Source organism: Pezoporus occidentalis, unplaced genomic scaffold (genome assembly GCF_034315485.1).
Source record: "Pezoporus occidentalis ecotype Australia unplaced genomic scaffold, CSIRO_AGI_Poc_V1 ctg12, whole genome shotgun sequence".
Classification (NCBI taxonomy): Eukaryota; Metazoa; Chordata; class Aves; order Psittaciformes; family Psittacidae; genus Pezoporus; species Pezoporus occidentalis.
The window spans coordinates 6,821,160-6,838,630 of NW_026912994.1; the positions used below are offsets into that span (position 1 = coordinate 6,821,160).

General features: G+C 43.1%; 1 protein-coding gene across 2 annotated transcripts in view; it reads right to left on the reverse strand.

The window, feature by feature from the left end:
* The window catches only part of PDIA5 (protein disulfide isomerase family A member 5), a 104,191-nt gene extending 87,642 nt beyond the window's left edge, over positions 1-16,549 (reverse strand). For both annotated transcript variants that reach the window (XR_009962449.1, XM_062607083.1), the window contains exons 1-3: positions 16,397-16,549; positions 4,699-4,825; positions 1,541-1,628 (exon numbers count right to left, since the gene is read on the reverse strand). Coding sequence is in view for 1 of the 2 variants with exons in the window: in XM_062607083.1 (XP_062463067.1) it covers positions 1,541-1,628; positions 4,699-4,825; positions 16,397-16,477 (296 nt within the window). In the remaining variant the exon portion in view is untranslated. The remainder of the gene's footprint in view (positions 1-1,540; positions 1,629-4,698; positions 4,826-16,396) is intronic.
* Positions 16,550-17,471: the final 922 nt, after the last annotated feature.

Here is a 17,471-nt window from a genome sequence, read left to right on the forward strand (position 1 = left end):
GACTGACCTGTTGAACTAAGAGACAAAACTTCCCTGGATTTCAAACTGAAGTCCTAAACATTGAATCTTTCCTTGTTCAATCCATAGATGGTTATTGCCTAGTTGTATTACAGTAGCATTTTGAAGGGCCAGATGAAAAGCCTCATCAAGTTATATGCACGTGCCACATGCATACATACACGGTTAAGCAGTATGTCTCCCAACACAGAAGTAGCCTGAACCAAAAGGGAAACCAAAGACACAAAAAGGCAGTGACCACTCCATAGTGACAAAGGGGGCCAATTAGAAACTAAAGCCAAGAAGCTGGCCCAGTATCCTATTTGCTAGCCCTCATTACTGACAACCAAAAATTGTTTATCGGTGCTTTCATTAGAAAAGGAAACTGGACATCAGAGGTATGCCAGATCTCCACGCAACCTTCTCCTCAGTGTCAATACTATTTATTTGCTGGCTTTTCACCAGGCGGGAAGTGGTACAGTCTTCACTGACCTCTGAGGAAGGAGCTGCTTTCTGCCAGTGGATGACTTTGAACCCAGACCCCATTATCTGCTGGGCAGAACTTAAAGTGTCTGTGTATTGGATGAGCCCAGCAGAATGCAGACAGAAGGCAGAAGCAGAGGACTTCATGGGAGAGATACCTGCTTGATGGCAGGGAGAGCATAAGATAGGTTAACCAGCAACAAAAGCTTCTGGATCACTGCTTGATGGATGGAGGTTGATTTCAAAAGTGTAATTTTAAGAGAGTCACATGATTTTCAGAGCTGACTTAGATTTGTGCACAGTGTACAATTTGCTCATACCATGGCAATCCACCTAAACAGAGACAGCAAGCTGCTCCTCTACAGCACAGGAAGGGGAATTTGCCATCTGCAGGCAAAGCTCTGAAAGCTGCAGAGGCAGAGAGGCAGTACAATACACAAGCTAAAACCACAGGCAATGTGTTATTGACCAGAACCACAGTGGAGGCTTTGATATCTGCAAACCAGAAACTACACACCTCTTCATTTCTCCGCACACAATCAACCATTTACAGAAACAAGTTCCCCTGCATTCACATTAAAAACTGCCATGAACCTATACAAGCACAGAGGAAGTTCATTTGATTGAGAAATACAAATGGGTGGACACTTCAAAGCCAGGCAAACATCCCTACTGCTTGTGCAACGTTTGCTATCAGAGCAGAACTGCACTGACCTCCAGCTGATGGAATTCCTCCTCCCCCTGCTTGTGGAAAAACCAGAGCAGTCAGAATTTCCATGCTACGTGCCCCCCCCGAATGGCAATGCTAGCTGGGGTCCCCAGCTTCAGGCTGAAAAGCATGCTGTCAGAGAAGTGACAACAGCCGTAAGGAAAAAATTATTCCCCTCCACTGGTCTGAAGGAAGAGAGGATGGTAAGATATAGGCACCCTACAGCTATGAAGACGCTGAACAGAGCGATGCTTGCTCAGTTATGGACAAAAGTTTCAGAGCTGCTAAAAAAAGCCAAGTCAGCAACAAAAGCCAAAAGGGAAGAGGGAAAAAAAGAAGTGTGACACATACCCACAGTCTATCCAGCTTATAGTACCTCGTCCTTTCACCTCCTGGGCTACGCTGGACAGTAACCTGAGTGAGCTTTCCGCAGCAGCAGCTGGAAGACAAAATAAGATAGTAATAAAAATGAATCAACAACAGCATTATTACTCCACACAGAAAAAAACAATGGTGCATTCCTTTGTTCTGAAGCACTGGAAGAACATTTTGTCTAATTTGAAGAAATCAGTATGTGAGGGATCAGTAAAATCTTCTGTAAACTAGAAGGAATGCTGGCTGCAGCTAAAGTTGGGTGGCTTCTTCCCTCCATCCCCCTTAAACAACACAATGAAATTCATACCTCCAGGCATGATCCCTGACCTACATTTATGGAATTATACTATGTCCTCTCCTGCAAACTGGCTTCCATCCCAACACTGCCTTCTTTCTGTGGCTAGGCACTAACCAGTTTGTATCACTGCCTGCTAATTAAAGCCGCTTCATTTAGGACCTTCGTCAGCTGCAAGGGCAAGCCATTCAGCATCTCTGCCTGCTTCAATTGCCCTGTCATACACAGAAAATAACACAGTTATTCTCATAATAACTCTGGGAGATACCCAAATTAACAGTTGTGAGGAGCTCAAAACTATTAGCAGAGAGCACCTACAAAAGGTCCTTCCAAGAGCTGGCTGTATTAGGAATACCCAACTGAGATTTTTATAATGCCATGCCACATGAAGCGCTTTGCAAAATCCACACCATTCCAGAAAAGTCTTATAAATGGCATTAAAAATAAACACAGAAGAATCTAACATTAAAACCTAATCTAACAGAAACTGCTTCCTGCCTCGATAAACAGAAAACAGAAACACAGAGCCTCTTCCAGATCTGTTTAAACTGCTGCCGCTCCACACTACTTCAACTAAGTGAATACAGGAACAGGTATATTGGGTCAAACCAAATGCTTTTATAATAAACCACTATCTGTCTCCAACATTTGAGAAAGTGAAGGCCTATATAGGTCAGAGCAGGCAAGCAGAAACAGTGGGCAGTGATAGCCTCCTCAGTGTCTAAACTGCCACAATTTTTGTCTCAACAATCTCTTGAGTCAGAAACGGCTTCTTTTTCTTTGACAGCCTTTGCATGGGCCTGATGCCATCAGAGATGCCAGCCCACACATGTTAGCTCTCAAGAAACTATCCTACCCCCAGTACTGATAACATGCAACTGCCACCTCTCTGTAACACAGGGATGTAGACATATGGGGGAATTCTTCACAAAAAGTGGGATAGTTTGACAAGCACCTTTTAAAATATAAGCATTCAGGATAGGACAGACTTGTCCCAGAAGACTCACTAGTTGAGCAGCCCTGGCAGGATACCCCGCTGGTAAGGTGAACTCAACATCTCCTACAAATGAGGACATCTCCTAAACCAAATGAATTTTTACGTGAGACAGAAATGCTCATCTGGTTCTGCTCAGCTGAGAAGCAAAGCCTTTGTTCCAGCAGCATGATCAGATGCTGACCAACATCTGATTACAGCTGGGGGTATGTACCTGGCTTAGAACTGCACCTCGAAATTCCTACCTCTTTTTTCCCCCTTCCCTTTTTCTGGGTGACAGCCAAGGGACTTCTAATTTTGCAAGGATCACTGTTCAGGAAGAAACATTTAACCCCAAAGTCAGCTCCGTATGCAATGCTTTAGACTGCTAAAACTAACCAATTAAGCAACAAAAACAGAAAAAAGAAATCTCCACAACACAGCTTTTGAACAATGCCCATAGGGCAACATTTATTTGATGAGTGTCAGAGCTGAAGTGTTCTGATTGTGCTGCTAAAAATGAAAGCAACCACCGCTTAAAATATTAAGTGTAAAAAAGAAAATTTTCCCTTTCAAAAGCTGAATAATAGAGATATCTTTCTTATCTGAAGTGTTCCTTTCAAAATCAAAAAGCATTAGAAACTCTTTTATGACTTTTACTTTGAACCTGTTACTACAAAACCATTTGGCCAAGTTTACGCACTCAATCTCTCACTACAGCAAAACACAAATGTCTTAACAAAAATTAAGTCACATGTATCATTTTAACTGTTTCAGAATATCTTTAGGAAATAAAAGTTAATTATCCCAGCATCTGCACATTTTTGTCTGCCTAGTTCTCTGATACTGGGGGGCGGGGGGGATATTGAGTCATCACATACTGCTCCAATTTGCCACATTATAAACCCAGAGCAATCACCGGTGTCACTAAGTTTGAGATACGACCATTGCAACAGGTCAGAAAACGAGAACACAACCCACAAACAAAGCCTTATCTTGCACTGCTTGCCTGGAGGAGCGAAAAAGAGGCAACAACAAAAACAATGCAGCACTAAGTAAAAAAACACCTTAGTGATGTATTTTAATTCTTGCTCTCCAATGACTTCCACATCCACAACAGCATTCTGCACTTGCGTTTGGAGCTTACAGATTGTTTCTTCATTTTACATGGTGTCACACAAAATAACAAATGAAAACAAACAAGGCAACGAAGGAGACAAGGTACAGCAAAAGCAGAACAGAGCAAAAGGAAGAGCAAACAGGCAGGTAAGGAAGAGTGAACAGCCAGAAAAGATCCTGAAAGAGAGAGGACTGTAGCATGACAGTAGCATAACATGAAATGAGCCATTTCTCCCTCCTACAAAAGCAGCTCATTTTTTATTTTTATATTTTGTTAATAAAGTTGAAATACAACCATGGGACACTCAAAGCTGTCAGAAGCAAAGATGGATTGATTTCAGTACTATAACTCTTCATTAAGTCTTTCAGCGTCACCAGGAAATTGAAACTTGTGAACTACTGTGATAAACACACCAGAAAACTCTGACTGAGAGCTGTTATGAGCTCCCAGTTTTGGACACAAAGCCAGAATAAAGTATATTTTTGCCAATGTGATAGACCAATTAGAAGTCCAGATCAAGACATCGCCAACCTTGAAACATCCAGAAACTCTGAGCTAGAACAAAGACACCAGCCCTCAAGAAGCCCTTGTAGTCACACAGAAGCACCCTGAAGTCACATAAGGCAATACTGAACACAGAGCAAGTAAGGGCAAAGAGTTTAGTCATCTAGAGCATGTACACAGATGTTCAAATGCACACACCCTGCTGGGCACACAGAGCTGTGAAACACAAAAAGAGGACTTACCAGATTTGGAATACAGCACCAGTATGTTATTCCGTGTCCTGAGAAGCTTCTTAAAATCCTTGTGGTCACTTATTTTTTCTATGAGGGGAGACACCTTCAACGAGTACACAAATGCTGGCAAAAATGCCTACAGAAACACAAAGCCAGAAACATCAATAACAGCTTCCATGCTGAGAAACAAAATACAAAGACAAACTGCTTTTGAAATTGCCTTGACCTTTTTCCATAATCTTGAGACACGCTGCCTTAAATAAACTATCATATCAATTTCATCAGCAAAACCCAAAGAAATAAAAAAGCTATAGACATGACCTACTGAAACTGGAACAATACCACTCCCAGCAAGCATCCTTAAGTGGAAAGATGAGATAAACACAACATCAAGAAATATGGTTTTAGTTAAGAAGCCTCCCCCTTTAAACATTTGTTCCCTAGGCAGATAATCAGACAAAAATTCTTATGTACATTTAATATACTGTAGTAAAAGAAGCAGCAGATTGCCACTTGGAGAGCACTCTTATCCCTAGATCTCAGAATACACTGCAAACTCAATCCAGTACTTTGACATCCCACAGAAGACAGCAAGAGCCATGAAGTTAAAATAACTAACCCACACTGACACAGAGCAGATGAAGGAAACGATAACGTAATTTGCAGGTAATCTAGCACCCATACTACAGGGCTAACCACAACCCTCTCCCACTCACCTTTCTGAAGTGGAACAGGGCTTATGTTTCCCAGAGGTGATACTGTACTACACACATATGCACAAGTGCCTTTGCCGCAAGATCAAATTTGGCTTCTACTGGCCACACAGAAGGCACAGCATTCAATCTCTTTGCATCTCAATTCTGTACCTATACAAAGACATTTTTTTTGTTGTTGCATCTTTTAGTCTATTTAAATCATGACCGCTCCAGAGCGGTCTTTTATCCTACCATGAAGTAAAACCACCAAAATATGACCATAACCTTGTCTGAAGCCTCTATTGCTAATTTGTACTGCAATAATCCTCAATAATAATAATAATAATCTTAACCATCAAGCTATGCTGTCTCCCTTCTGCACTGTACTGAATTCATACTAATGAAATAATTATGGGAAGCTTAGCTGGAGAAATTATCTAGTTTACATTCACCTTACAGTAAAACCTTAACACTTAATTGCTTGGCTAAAAGCTTTAGCTCATTTGCCTAACACACACAAGAGATTCAATGTTTTCTTAATTACAGAACTAATTTTGATCATGACTCACTCCAACTGGGCTGGAAAATGTGTCCAGAGTGAATGTGAAAAGTAAGAGACTGTTGTTCTTGCATCCCATGCATTACAGACTGCAGCATACAAAACAAGGCACTAAGTCAGTCAATGTCAGAACACGTAGCCCCAGGCACTACATGTCATTACAAATTCAGCTATTTGCAAACACAGAAACAAAACCTGCACCTCCAAAATACACTTCGTAAGTGCTATGAGTTTTTACATGTGGAAAAGGGAAAGGGAGTTTTGGGACACATGAGGCAGAGGAAGAAGCTGAGCTGAAACGGAGGTCATCCTCAAAACAACCCCAGGACATGTTCGGGAATTTAAAGTTGCTACAAGATACACCTATAACATCAAATATAAAAGCATGACAGGCTGCCTAGGCACAGAACGAAGAAATTATCCCACTCTGCAGGCAGGATTCTCACCACTGAGCCCCACTGACCAGATGGTCTAACTGTGAGAAGGGAAAAAGCACATTTGCAAGTCAGCCCCTACCTTCAGCATAAATGTCCTTGATACTTTAATTCGACCAATAGACTTGCATTCTTCTAAATCCAGGTGTCCACAGCTCAGCCTTCCTACCTCAGGCTGATGTATGTAAATCATTCATGTATTTCCTGAGACGAATACACAGTGTTGCCAATCAAAGCAGACGAATACAGTAGTGCTAAGTGAGGTGACACAGACACGCAAATTCCTGCTCAAAACTCAACGCAATCAGAAGCTGGCAGAGGAAGGATTAATCTAACACCAACTTGTGAGCAGATCTCTTTAAACCTAGGTTTTGGGGGTTTGTTCTTTTTTTTTTTTTCCAAAAACATTTCCCTCACCTCAACTTTTTGTAACCCTGCAAGTGTCTTAAAGGCTTATTTATGTCTCAAGTTACAAAAGACTAAAACTAAACTATTCTGAAACTAAGATTGAACACAGATGGGGAAAGTGAAATTACAGGTTACTTCTTTAGTTTAGAAAACTGGGCTCAATCAAAGATATTCCAGTCTACGAAATCACTGGCAAAAATAAATAATTGGACTAAAAAAGGCACAAAGGCCACTTTCAACCTGACAACAAATGGTATTATGAATTTTGTTTAAAGTACTGATAGCTCTTAAGTACATGTACTTTACGCCATTTCCAGGTGGAAAGGCTGCTTAGCCATTTTCAGTGAATTTTCTCTCTCTCTCCTCTCCCCCCCCCTTTTTTTTCCTCTTTATAATGGCAGAGCTATAAACTTCTTGAAAAACTGGATTCTGGAAATGGTGACAGCTTTAACTACTGGCTTGTCAGTATTGACACTAAAGAAAACTCACTGTGCTGGTGAACGAAGAGATGCTTGGAGGGAGAAGCACATACATTGCATATAACCACTGCTACTTTGTCCAATTCCTTCCCAGGTATCAAATCAGTACACGTTACTCATTTTCCTGCTGTTTTACTACAGCAGCTCTCTTTGATCCTATGGTTTAAACCAAAACCCACAGGGAAAGGTATTGTGCATACTAGTGTACCGGTAAGCCCTACAGAATAAATCATCACCTCCCTTTAATTAAGATTAATGTTGCAGCCTTTTCTGGTTGTAACACCCTAAAGGTCCAAGCTGAAAGCATTGAGTTGGACAGAAACACTCTGCCTGCACATCTAAGGCAGCCGTAGTAATACTGGGAGATTATCAGCTGAGCAGAAATGTTCACCACCTCCCAACATGCATTTACGCTACATGATGTTTGCAAACTGGTAAGAGCTAAATAATTTCACTCTCTCCAGCTTTTTCCTGCTGAAATTAACGAAGACCCTACCCAGGAAGAAATGAGAGGCCGGTTTACCCTTAAACCTCCCAAAGAACCTCCACCTTTACTACCAGCTGCACTGAAGGCAAGTGATGGCAAGCAGTCATTTTCACCCAATGCCAGTCTTAGCCATGTGGCTGCTTTGTCCTGCATCAGAGATAACGCTATGATGACCGTGCCAGCAGCTACAGTTCTGGCAACAGCATGAAATTAAGAGGATGGGGAAAGAGAATCCTATGAAAACAGCTACACGCTCTTCTTCATGGAAAACTAGGCTCATATTCCTACACAGCCCACAGGCATAGCGGCAGCAAAGATGAGGCTCATTTGCATGTACTGTGCTATATGACTTTAATTGTGAGATATGACTCAGGTAGATTTATTCCAGACATTTTGCAGGAGAGCTCATCAGCCAGGCACTGCCCAATCAAGCAGGCGGCTTCCTGTTTAAATCCAGGGCACAAGAGGAGATGAGCTCATATTAAAAAAAGAAGAGGTCAAGAAAGGTGACAGTCCCTCCTGGGCACGAAGCCTCTTTTCATATGCATCAGGAAGTGCTACATTCACACATATGGAACTCTATAAATAAGAAACAAGCTAAACTCTCTTGTCACTTGAGCATGCCGAAGCTTTAAAAACTATTCAGAACCACTGCTGAAAAGTCAAGAAATACTGCAAACATTTTTCTGAAGAAGCTGCCTACCTTGGTACCTGTTAAACTTAGAAGGCATTAGGACCAACACATGCAACATCTGTGCCTCTCCTGCCATGGGACAGTTATTCTAACCAGAAAGTTCAGTAAAACTGAGGGAAGGTCTATTTTATTGTAGGCTGTGTATGCACAGTGCCTAGCACAATGGGTCTTCATCCATAGCTGGCTCAGTGAGCTGGAACCAACGTAAGAATCACCTGGTGCCCTCAGACACAGGAAACTTTGGTGAAGACCTTCGGAAAAAGGCAGATTACAAGCGGCAGACTACGAAATGCAAATCTGGTAGCACTTCCAGTCTGCAGATTTCACCCAGCTCAAGATCTCAATCTGAATTTATTTTCACAGAATTTTTTATGGTGTAGGTCGCACATCAGTCACGTGACTATAGTGTCTGATCTAGACGCATGAAGGATTCTCAAGTAAAACATAAGTGAGCCCAAACCCTCAAGACAGTCAATTCGAAACTGCTGACAGTCACTGTTACTCAAGTACAAGGTACAAAAACACATTCTCCAGCTCTGCTTCTGCTCTTTAAATCAAAGGATGTATTTAAATATATAATCTTGCAAGCTAGGTGGAAGAAATGCAATCAGTCAGAAATGTTTAATTTTCCTTTCTCTTCCCCACTTCCCAGCAATTCCTTGCAGAGCTCCAAGGATCTTTAACATACAAAAGTGTGAAAGAGCAGTGACACACTCCAGAACCCCACTCCCTTAGAATTGGTACCCAAGAAACATCTGAGCTTTCAGAAACCTAGACGGAAAGAGTTAAAGGCAAATAACTATTTGCTAATTATACTTCAAGTACTGACATTATTGAAAAATGGGGTCACCCCGTAGGCCATGTTTCCTCAAAATCATGAAGGATCTGAGAGAGCAGAGTTTATTTCTCAAGATTTTACTATTTTCTGAATCTCATTTCAGAATGAAAAACGGGAATATCTTTCAAGAAGCCACATGCATGTATTTTCATATTTTACATTTATTATTCAAGTTAAACATGATAAATGCTCAACTGCTGTTCTCACAGAACCCAGTTCAATTTATGAGTTGCTCCCCACAAAAGCTTCATGACAGCATGGTCTTTTGCTAAGGATAAGCAGCCTGTGTGGAGAATTATTTATTTATTTTAAATCAAAGGCAATGAAAACACATGGTTTTAAAAGAAGAAAATACAAATCAAAATTAAATAAGGAGGAACTATCAAAGTACACTGGACAGAAAAACTATTTCCTATTTCTCTTATTTCCAGCTCAAGAGCATAAAAAATGTATTTCCCTGGACACAAGTTATGCATTAAAAAAAATGGAAATGGACACATGGCTGAAACAGTGCTTAGGTGCCTGAATCTATATGTCAACATACATTTTTTATGCACACACTAACACTTACATGTATAATTAGGCAGACATTTTGCACACTTCTTCAAGAATAGCTGGGGCTGACGCGAACAACCAATTCTAGCACAACTGCTGCTTGGCAAGGATGCAGTCTTACACCCGACCACAATTTCAAAAGCCCATTTTTCAGCAAGACATTGATTTGTGTCCTAGCTTAACCACCCACTGATGTCATTCTCATCTGGGGACAACAGCATTCAACCCACTATAAATATGATCAATGAGCGACCCTGTACATATGAAACAGATTGTGTCTGACAAGACATTTTATGGGAAGCTAGCTGAAGAGCAAACCTGCCTCAAAATACCAAGCAGTAACAGAGATGACTGCATTTAATTTCATAATTAATTTCTTCAGGAGGGGAGTAGTTCACGTTTTAAAAAGAGGTCTCTTGTGTTACATTAAAATGGGGGGCAGGGGAGAGGGAACAGGCAAGAAATCCCAAGAACAAGACCAGATCTCACCTTCCCTTTTCTCCTCAAGTTCCCAAAATTAACCCTGTGGTGGAGCATGCACTTAACTTCAGAAGGTGGATTTGAAGGAACATCTCTTTGCTGCGGTGATGAAGGTTTGTAAACCTGCAGATCTGCCAGTGGCACTGTCAGGTCCTGTGGTGCAGACAGTGTGCACATACTGAAAATGCCAGGTCTAAGTCATCTCCAGGCAAGCACAACAGATGTGCAGATCCTTTTCCCCCATTTGTCCTCACTTACAAATACAGTATGATCAAATCCAAAGCCCCCTTGTTTACAAGAATCACAGTTTGACTGCAGATGTTTTATCTTCCTTGTTTATCACACAAACCGCGCTTGACCTTGTGAAATAATTGCTTGCTTTTCATTCACAAGCCCTCCCCTCTGCTGCTATTTACATTCAGGGTTGTGCTGCTTTGATCACTGAGCCATTTGTAACAAATGCCTTCTAAGGTGGATAGTGATAAGTAGGACAGTCCCCTGTTTTCATTCATGATTAATACCCAAAATAGCTGTAGAAACATTTTAATCAAATCAGATGAGGGGAGACAGGTTACTTCTGTTACCAAATGTACCACAAGGAAGCCTGCCAAGAATTTATTTCAACGAGAGGAGGAAGAGAAAGGGTAGCACTTGGGTCCCAAACTTTCAAGTTACAACTGAAGTAGCTCCTGCAATCCCACTGAGACCACAAAATCATCGTCTCCCAACCACATCTGCAGGGGTTCGCAAACTGCAACCTGCTCAGGGCCCCCAGCACAGAGGCTGCAGCACATTATCTGCGATCGATTTGAAAGGATCTATAGAGTCACTGTGGAGTGGTGACTCCTGCGCTTACAGCAGCATGGGATGGCCAGGTGAGAAGTGCTCCTGCAGAGACGCCTGAAAAGCAACAACTACTGCATCAGAAAACTGACAGCAGTAGAAAATCATGTCTTTGCCTTACAGATTTACATTTGCAGATACTTCCATTGGACACATCTTTTCTCCATTCCCCATGAGGTCCATGGAACTGCATTCTTATACTGTATATAATTCAGATCAATTAACTCTCACCTCAAGCCATTCAAAAGGAGAGGAGAGGAGGGGAGGGGAGGGGAGAGGAGAGGAAAAAGAAAAGCAAGTACTGCTGTCATGTTATTGTGGTGGGTCATATCTGCAAGAGGTTAAGTGTCATATCTTCTTTTGTTCACGAAGGAAGGCAAATTAAAATCCTGCCACAGTGTCTTGGTATTATCTTAGGCTGAAGAACACTACAAATAAGGCATTCCACTTAACACAGTCCTTGCTATGCTCACTTTCCAAATATAGAAGATAGCAAAAAATACCATGGAGACGTCAAAATTTGACTAGACTCTACTGTTCATATTGTTCTTAAACACTGGTTTTTAAGGAACACAAGCTACAGGTATAACAGTCTATACTAACTGTTGTTCTTAAAGGCTCTGTAGCCAATTAATTGTACTGGGTTTTCAAATGCTTAGTGAAAGAAAACCTGTGCAACAATTTACTAATTAACAACTGACTGTAATAGGGTCAATTACTAATGCTGACAAAGAACTTTCTCCTTACTATGAATGTTAAGCTTGTTCTCTCTTCAAGCCAGGCATTGGTGCAATATACATTAAACAAGCTGTTGATGAAACATTTCAGATATCACTTCTGAACCAACATACTTGGATGACTTCAAAAGCATAAGCAAAGCATACACCACATAATCCCCTGGTAAAAACTGGGTTTTGAAGAAGTTTAAAGAAGTATCACCTACTCAAGAAGCACGCAGGAGATGCTATAAAAAGACAAAAAAAAAAACTATTAATGGGACTTATAAAGAAGAAAGGGTGAAAAATGACACCTGAAAATCCTTAGCACTTTATATGGCACTTGTTATCTTCAAAGCATTGCACAAATATTAACTAATTAATCCTTACAGTTTTCTGCAGGTGATAGGAGGCAAAGCTTAATTTAAATAGCTAGAGTAAGATTCACACAGGAAGGAAGCAACCTGGAAGAGGCAAAAGGGAGGCAGCAACAGAGCAAGCCAGCATGCAGCTGATGCTAGGGCAGCACACCACCACACATTCATGGTGTGCCATCTCCTGAAAAGAGAAGAGGGGGAAAGAAAGAGTCTATGTGCAGTCACCCAGCATATATGGTACAGGACTACAAACCCAAAGACATCAGACAGGACATCATCAAGGCAGCCACAGATGAGATTACTTTTGTTCTGTGTTCTGCTGGCGCACAAATCACAGCATTGTCTATCAATGCTACCAGCTACTCTCAGTTAGCAAAGTGCCAAAACTTAAGACCTGCTTTACTATCACAATTTTTTGCCATTCACATCCTTGAAATGGTGGCAGGATCAAGGTAAACCACAACTTACTTCTAAAGTGACCCTGTCCACATCAAGAAATTTAAGGCAATGCTACTTTGTGATTCTGGTTGTAAATTGGATTGGTTTTTTTCTGTTCATAGACCTCCAAATACAATCCTGAAGACAGGCGGGTCTCATTATCTCCATTTTATTGAAATTAAGGAACTTAAGGAACTGTGTCACCAAAAAGCAAAAGAAATGGTCAAGAACAGAACAAGCACCTCTACCATCATCAACTGCTCAGAACACACAAACACCACTTCTGATGACCACATCACACTTGTGGCAACATTCCAGGCCCTGTGAACTAAATGGGCACTTTGACACCAAAGCAAATGGATTCAAAACATCACTCCATCTCCATAAGGTATTGAGTTGAGTAACAAAACCATCTTAAAAGCCAAGGTTTAATTTGGAAAGGTTATCCAAAGAGACAGAGCACAGCCCACGTCACAATTTTTACAAATCTGTATTTTGAAGAGGAAATGGACAAAGTAGGAATGGCATGCCGGGGACAGCAAGAGATTTGGCTCTGCAATACCCTTCCTCTGACTGCAGTGAAACACTTCCCAAAGCAGCTCCTGTAGTACAAACCGTAGCTCAATGGGAAGAGGCACCCCAAATTCAAGCCCAAATGCCACCACAAGAAACAGCACTGCAGAGGAGGAGCAGTGCTTGAACCTTGCCTGCAAACTCACCAAAGCCACTGCTGCCCACTGCAGGGCTACCTGCAACACAGTGAGCCACATCCAAGCTCTCCCCACAGGCCTGGATTCACAGCTCCGTGTCAGTGTTCACTGGTGCATTCCTGTGACACTACTGGGACTTGAGGAGGTGGAAGCCTCAAGTGCTCCTTTCAAGCCTTTCTTTGAAGGCACTGGTCTGAATGGCACCAGGTCAAAAAGCCTGCTTCCCAGTGGCTGTATGTCAGTCAGACTCTATTGACTCACTTTCTCTGTCATTGAGCAAACACTCAAAAGATGAACTGACCTTTGCCATGTTGGCCTGAGATAACATTCATCAGTGTTTGCAAAGCAAACAGATCCCAGATGTGAAATCCTGTTGGGAGCAGTGGCTGGGCTCTGCTAGGAAAAGGGCAGTACCCAATACATCAGAAGAAATGCAAATCCAGCTCTGTGTGAAACTCCTTCCCATTGCCTTTAACAGTAAATTCAGTCCTTCAAAAGTGAAATATAGTCAACCACTTGACACACCAAATAGGGAAGCGTCTCTGAAGTTAAACCACAGCTTCCCTATGACTCTTCAACTCATTCAAGAAATGAAACTTCACAGCAAGCAGAGATCACTGCAGCATCTTCCTCACGTGCATGTAACATTCATAGTGATACAGAAGATAACATCTTCTATTAGAAGATAATGAAGTGTTTTCTTCATCCAGCTTTGAAGTTTTCCTCTTACAAATGCAGGAAGCCTTACAGAGATAAGGATTTCCCTTCTCAGAAGCCACCTCCAATATTGGGTCCTACTTTAAAAATAAGCCCTATTTTTCAGGAGCATCGAGCATGCACAACTCTAGCTGCTGTCTCAGGTGCACTGTCAGCACTCAGCACTACAGGAAAAAAAAAAAAGAAAGAAAAGAAGTCTCTTTTGGGTACATAAAAAAGGACAGGCGGGAAGGAAAGACAATGTTCTCATTAACCTCTGTCCTAGCAAGCAGCTGGCATTACCTTACACACTGAGCATTAACTTTACACACTGAGAATGTCCTGATTTAACAGGCTCGCCGACTTTGCAAACATTGACTCAATAAAAAGCAGGTTTTGCAGTGTCACAGCTGTAGGCTAGTTTTTGAATCCTGGCATACTTGAGCTACATATTTCAAGATGAAAAATTGCACCTTCAAGTGCAAGATAATGCAAATTGGAAGAAATAATTTAAACTACTTGTACACAGAAAAGGGGAAAGAATTAGCTGAATCAACAGCTCAATGAAGACATCTGCTCAGCATGCAGCATCACAGAGCAAATAAAATACTGGGGCAAATTAAGAATGGTAAGAGAATAATGTCAATAAATTATAATAGCTTCATGTAATTTTACTGACAACAGCAGGCCCACTCTGCTCATCTCAAATATACCAGCTCTGCAACACAAAAGGTCCAAAGATGGGCAACTAGAATAGCTGGAAACAAGAAATTCACATGAAGAAAGCTGAAAGAAAAAAAAAAAAAAAAATCAGTCTACCAAAAGAAATCATAGCAAAATACTGACATTAACATAAAATGAATGTTACAGTGAGATAAGGTCTGACAGTCACAGTGGATATAGAAGGAAACACCACAAATAACTTCATGTGTTTAGTTATTTTAAATGAAGTGAAAATTCAGTCCACTGTAACTACACTTAGTCCACAGTGTATACTTAGTCCCAAGAATACACTACCACAAGTATCACTAAGTACAGCATGCATTAAAGATGAGCCGTAGGGATAAAAACAAAAACCACAGTAAGACCTCTTTTTTTTCTTTTTAGGAAGAGTTCAGCCTGACTTGTTTCAGTAGAAAACAATAAATAAATTGCAGATAGCAGAGGTCTGCACTTCAGGCCAAGCTTAGGACTAAAAAATCATGAGGGCTGCACAGCATTTCTTTTTTTTTCCCAGGCAATGGCTAGGCCCTGTCAGGGTCAAAGGGCTCCATCAGACAGGGCTAATGCTTTCTGTCTGTCCCATAATGACAATTCTAATATTAGTACAGGAGCATATTAGGGCAATTAAGAATTCCACACTTGATTTGTACAAATTAGATGAGCACACTTAGATCACGCATTCCCAATACATTTCAGATCATCACGTGTGCACAAAAACATTAAGATAGATTTTCGTTAATTATTTACTCTATTTGTCCAGGCAGAAGGAAGAATTGTAGTTCATGGCATTAAGTAAATAAAGCATGCTTTAAAGCATGTCTTGGTCAATATTTTGAGCTTCTAATGCTAAATTCTGCGGATTAAAAAAAAAAAAAAAGGAAAATAAGATTTTTAAATATTTCTGTAAGTTTCACAGCCTCCCTGAGGCGAGGAGCGTTTCACTTCGTGTAATTTCAATGAAACATACCCAGATCCTCCGGAACGCACAAAGACAGAGCACGCCACACTGCCCAAACTGGAGGGACGCCCCGGTAGGCACTGCCCACAGGCGGCGGGTCAGCCGGATGCCCACGGGCGGCCGTGCCCGCGTACAGGTGCACAAAGCCAAGCGGGGCAGCGCTGCTCAGCAGAGCCACGCAGAGGGGAACCCGATCTCACACGAAACTTAGGAACGAAGCGTCCATCGGTCGGAGCCCCCGGGGCCGAGGCGGGGGCTCCAGCTCGCAGCCACTCGAAGAGACAACGCCGCCCGCCGGAGTGGGTTTTCTCTGAGTGATTTTGAGAAGCAGACAGAGGGAAGGAGGCAGAAAAGCAGCACACGGGCTGATGGCTGGGGAAACACCCAAGAGGGGTGCTGCCGGAGCCCAACCATGCCGTGCCGTGCGGAGCCGAGCCCGCCCGGGGCGGCAGTGGGTGCGGACGGCGGGGACTAGCCGCCGCGCCCAGCCCGAAGGGCCCGTCCCGCTCCCAAGTTTCGCCCAACTCCGCCGGCCCCGCCGTGCTCCCCCGCCCCGGGAAAGGGACACCCCGCGCCCGTCCCCGCCGCCCCGGGGCGCGGCCGCCCCCGCCACTCACCGCCAGGCCGAGCAGCAGCAGCGGCAGCAGGAGCCGCCCGCGGCGCCGCGCAGCCCCCGCGCCCTGCCCCGGCACAGCCATCGCCGCCGCGCCGGACCCGCGCCGGACCCGCCACCGCCGCTGCGGGTGCTGCCACGTCTGGCAGCGCAGGCGCGCTCCGCCGCTACCGCCCTCCTGCGCGACGGCATGACGGGGCTTGTAGTTCGCCCCAAGGCAAGGCGAGGCAGGGATAGGGGCATGAGTATTCGCGCCCGAGCTTGTGTGCAGTGCGGCCCCGGGCAGCAGCAACCTCAAACCCACCCGGCATCCCTCTCCCCCCAGATTGCCGCCAGCAATCACAGTTGAAAAGCCATCTCCTTCCAATTTGCTTCAACAGACAGTAGAAAGTAAAAGGTTCTGGCTCTTCCCCAGAGCCCCGCTGGCCTCTCCTCCGGGATTAGTTTTTGTGCCTCGACCTCTTTCCCAATATGTACCTCACTCTAGAGAGAGCCTCTGGCAGATAGCCTCCTTCCCAATGCGTTGTTTGTCAGGGTCTTTAAAGCTTCTGTTGGTTTTAGATCTGGAGTAAGAATCATAGAATGGTTTGGGTTGGAAGGGACCTTTTAAGATCATCTAGTTCCAGTCACCTGCCGTGGGCAGGGACTCCTTCCACTAGACCAGATTGCTCAAAGCCCTGTCCAACTTGGCCTTCAATGCTTACAGGGATGGAGCAGCTGCACCTTTTCTGGGCAACCTGTGCCACTGCCTCACCATCCTCACAGTAAAGAACTTATTCCTTATATCTAACCTGAATCTACTCTCTTTCAGTTTAAAGCCATTTCCCCTTGTCTTGTAACTGCATGCCCTTGTAAAAAGTCCCTCTCCAGATTTCTTGTAGGCCCCCTTTAGGTATTGGAAGGCTTCTCTAAGGTCTCCCAGAAACCTTCTCTTTTTCCAGGCTGAACAGGCCTAACTCTCTTAGCCTGTCTTCATAGGAGAGGTGCTCCCGCATCCTGCTTATCTTCATGGTTCTCCTCTGAACCCTCTCTAACAGGTCCACATCCTTCTTATGCTGGGGGAGGTGAATAAGTGAACA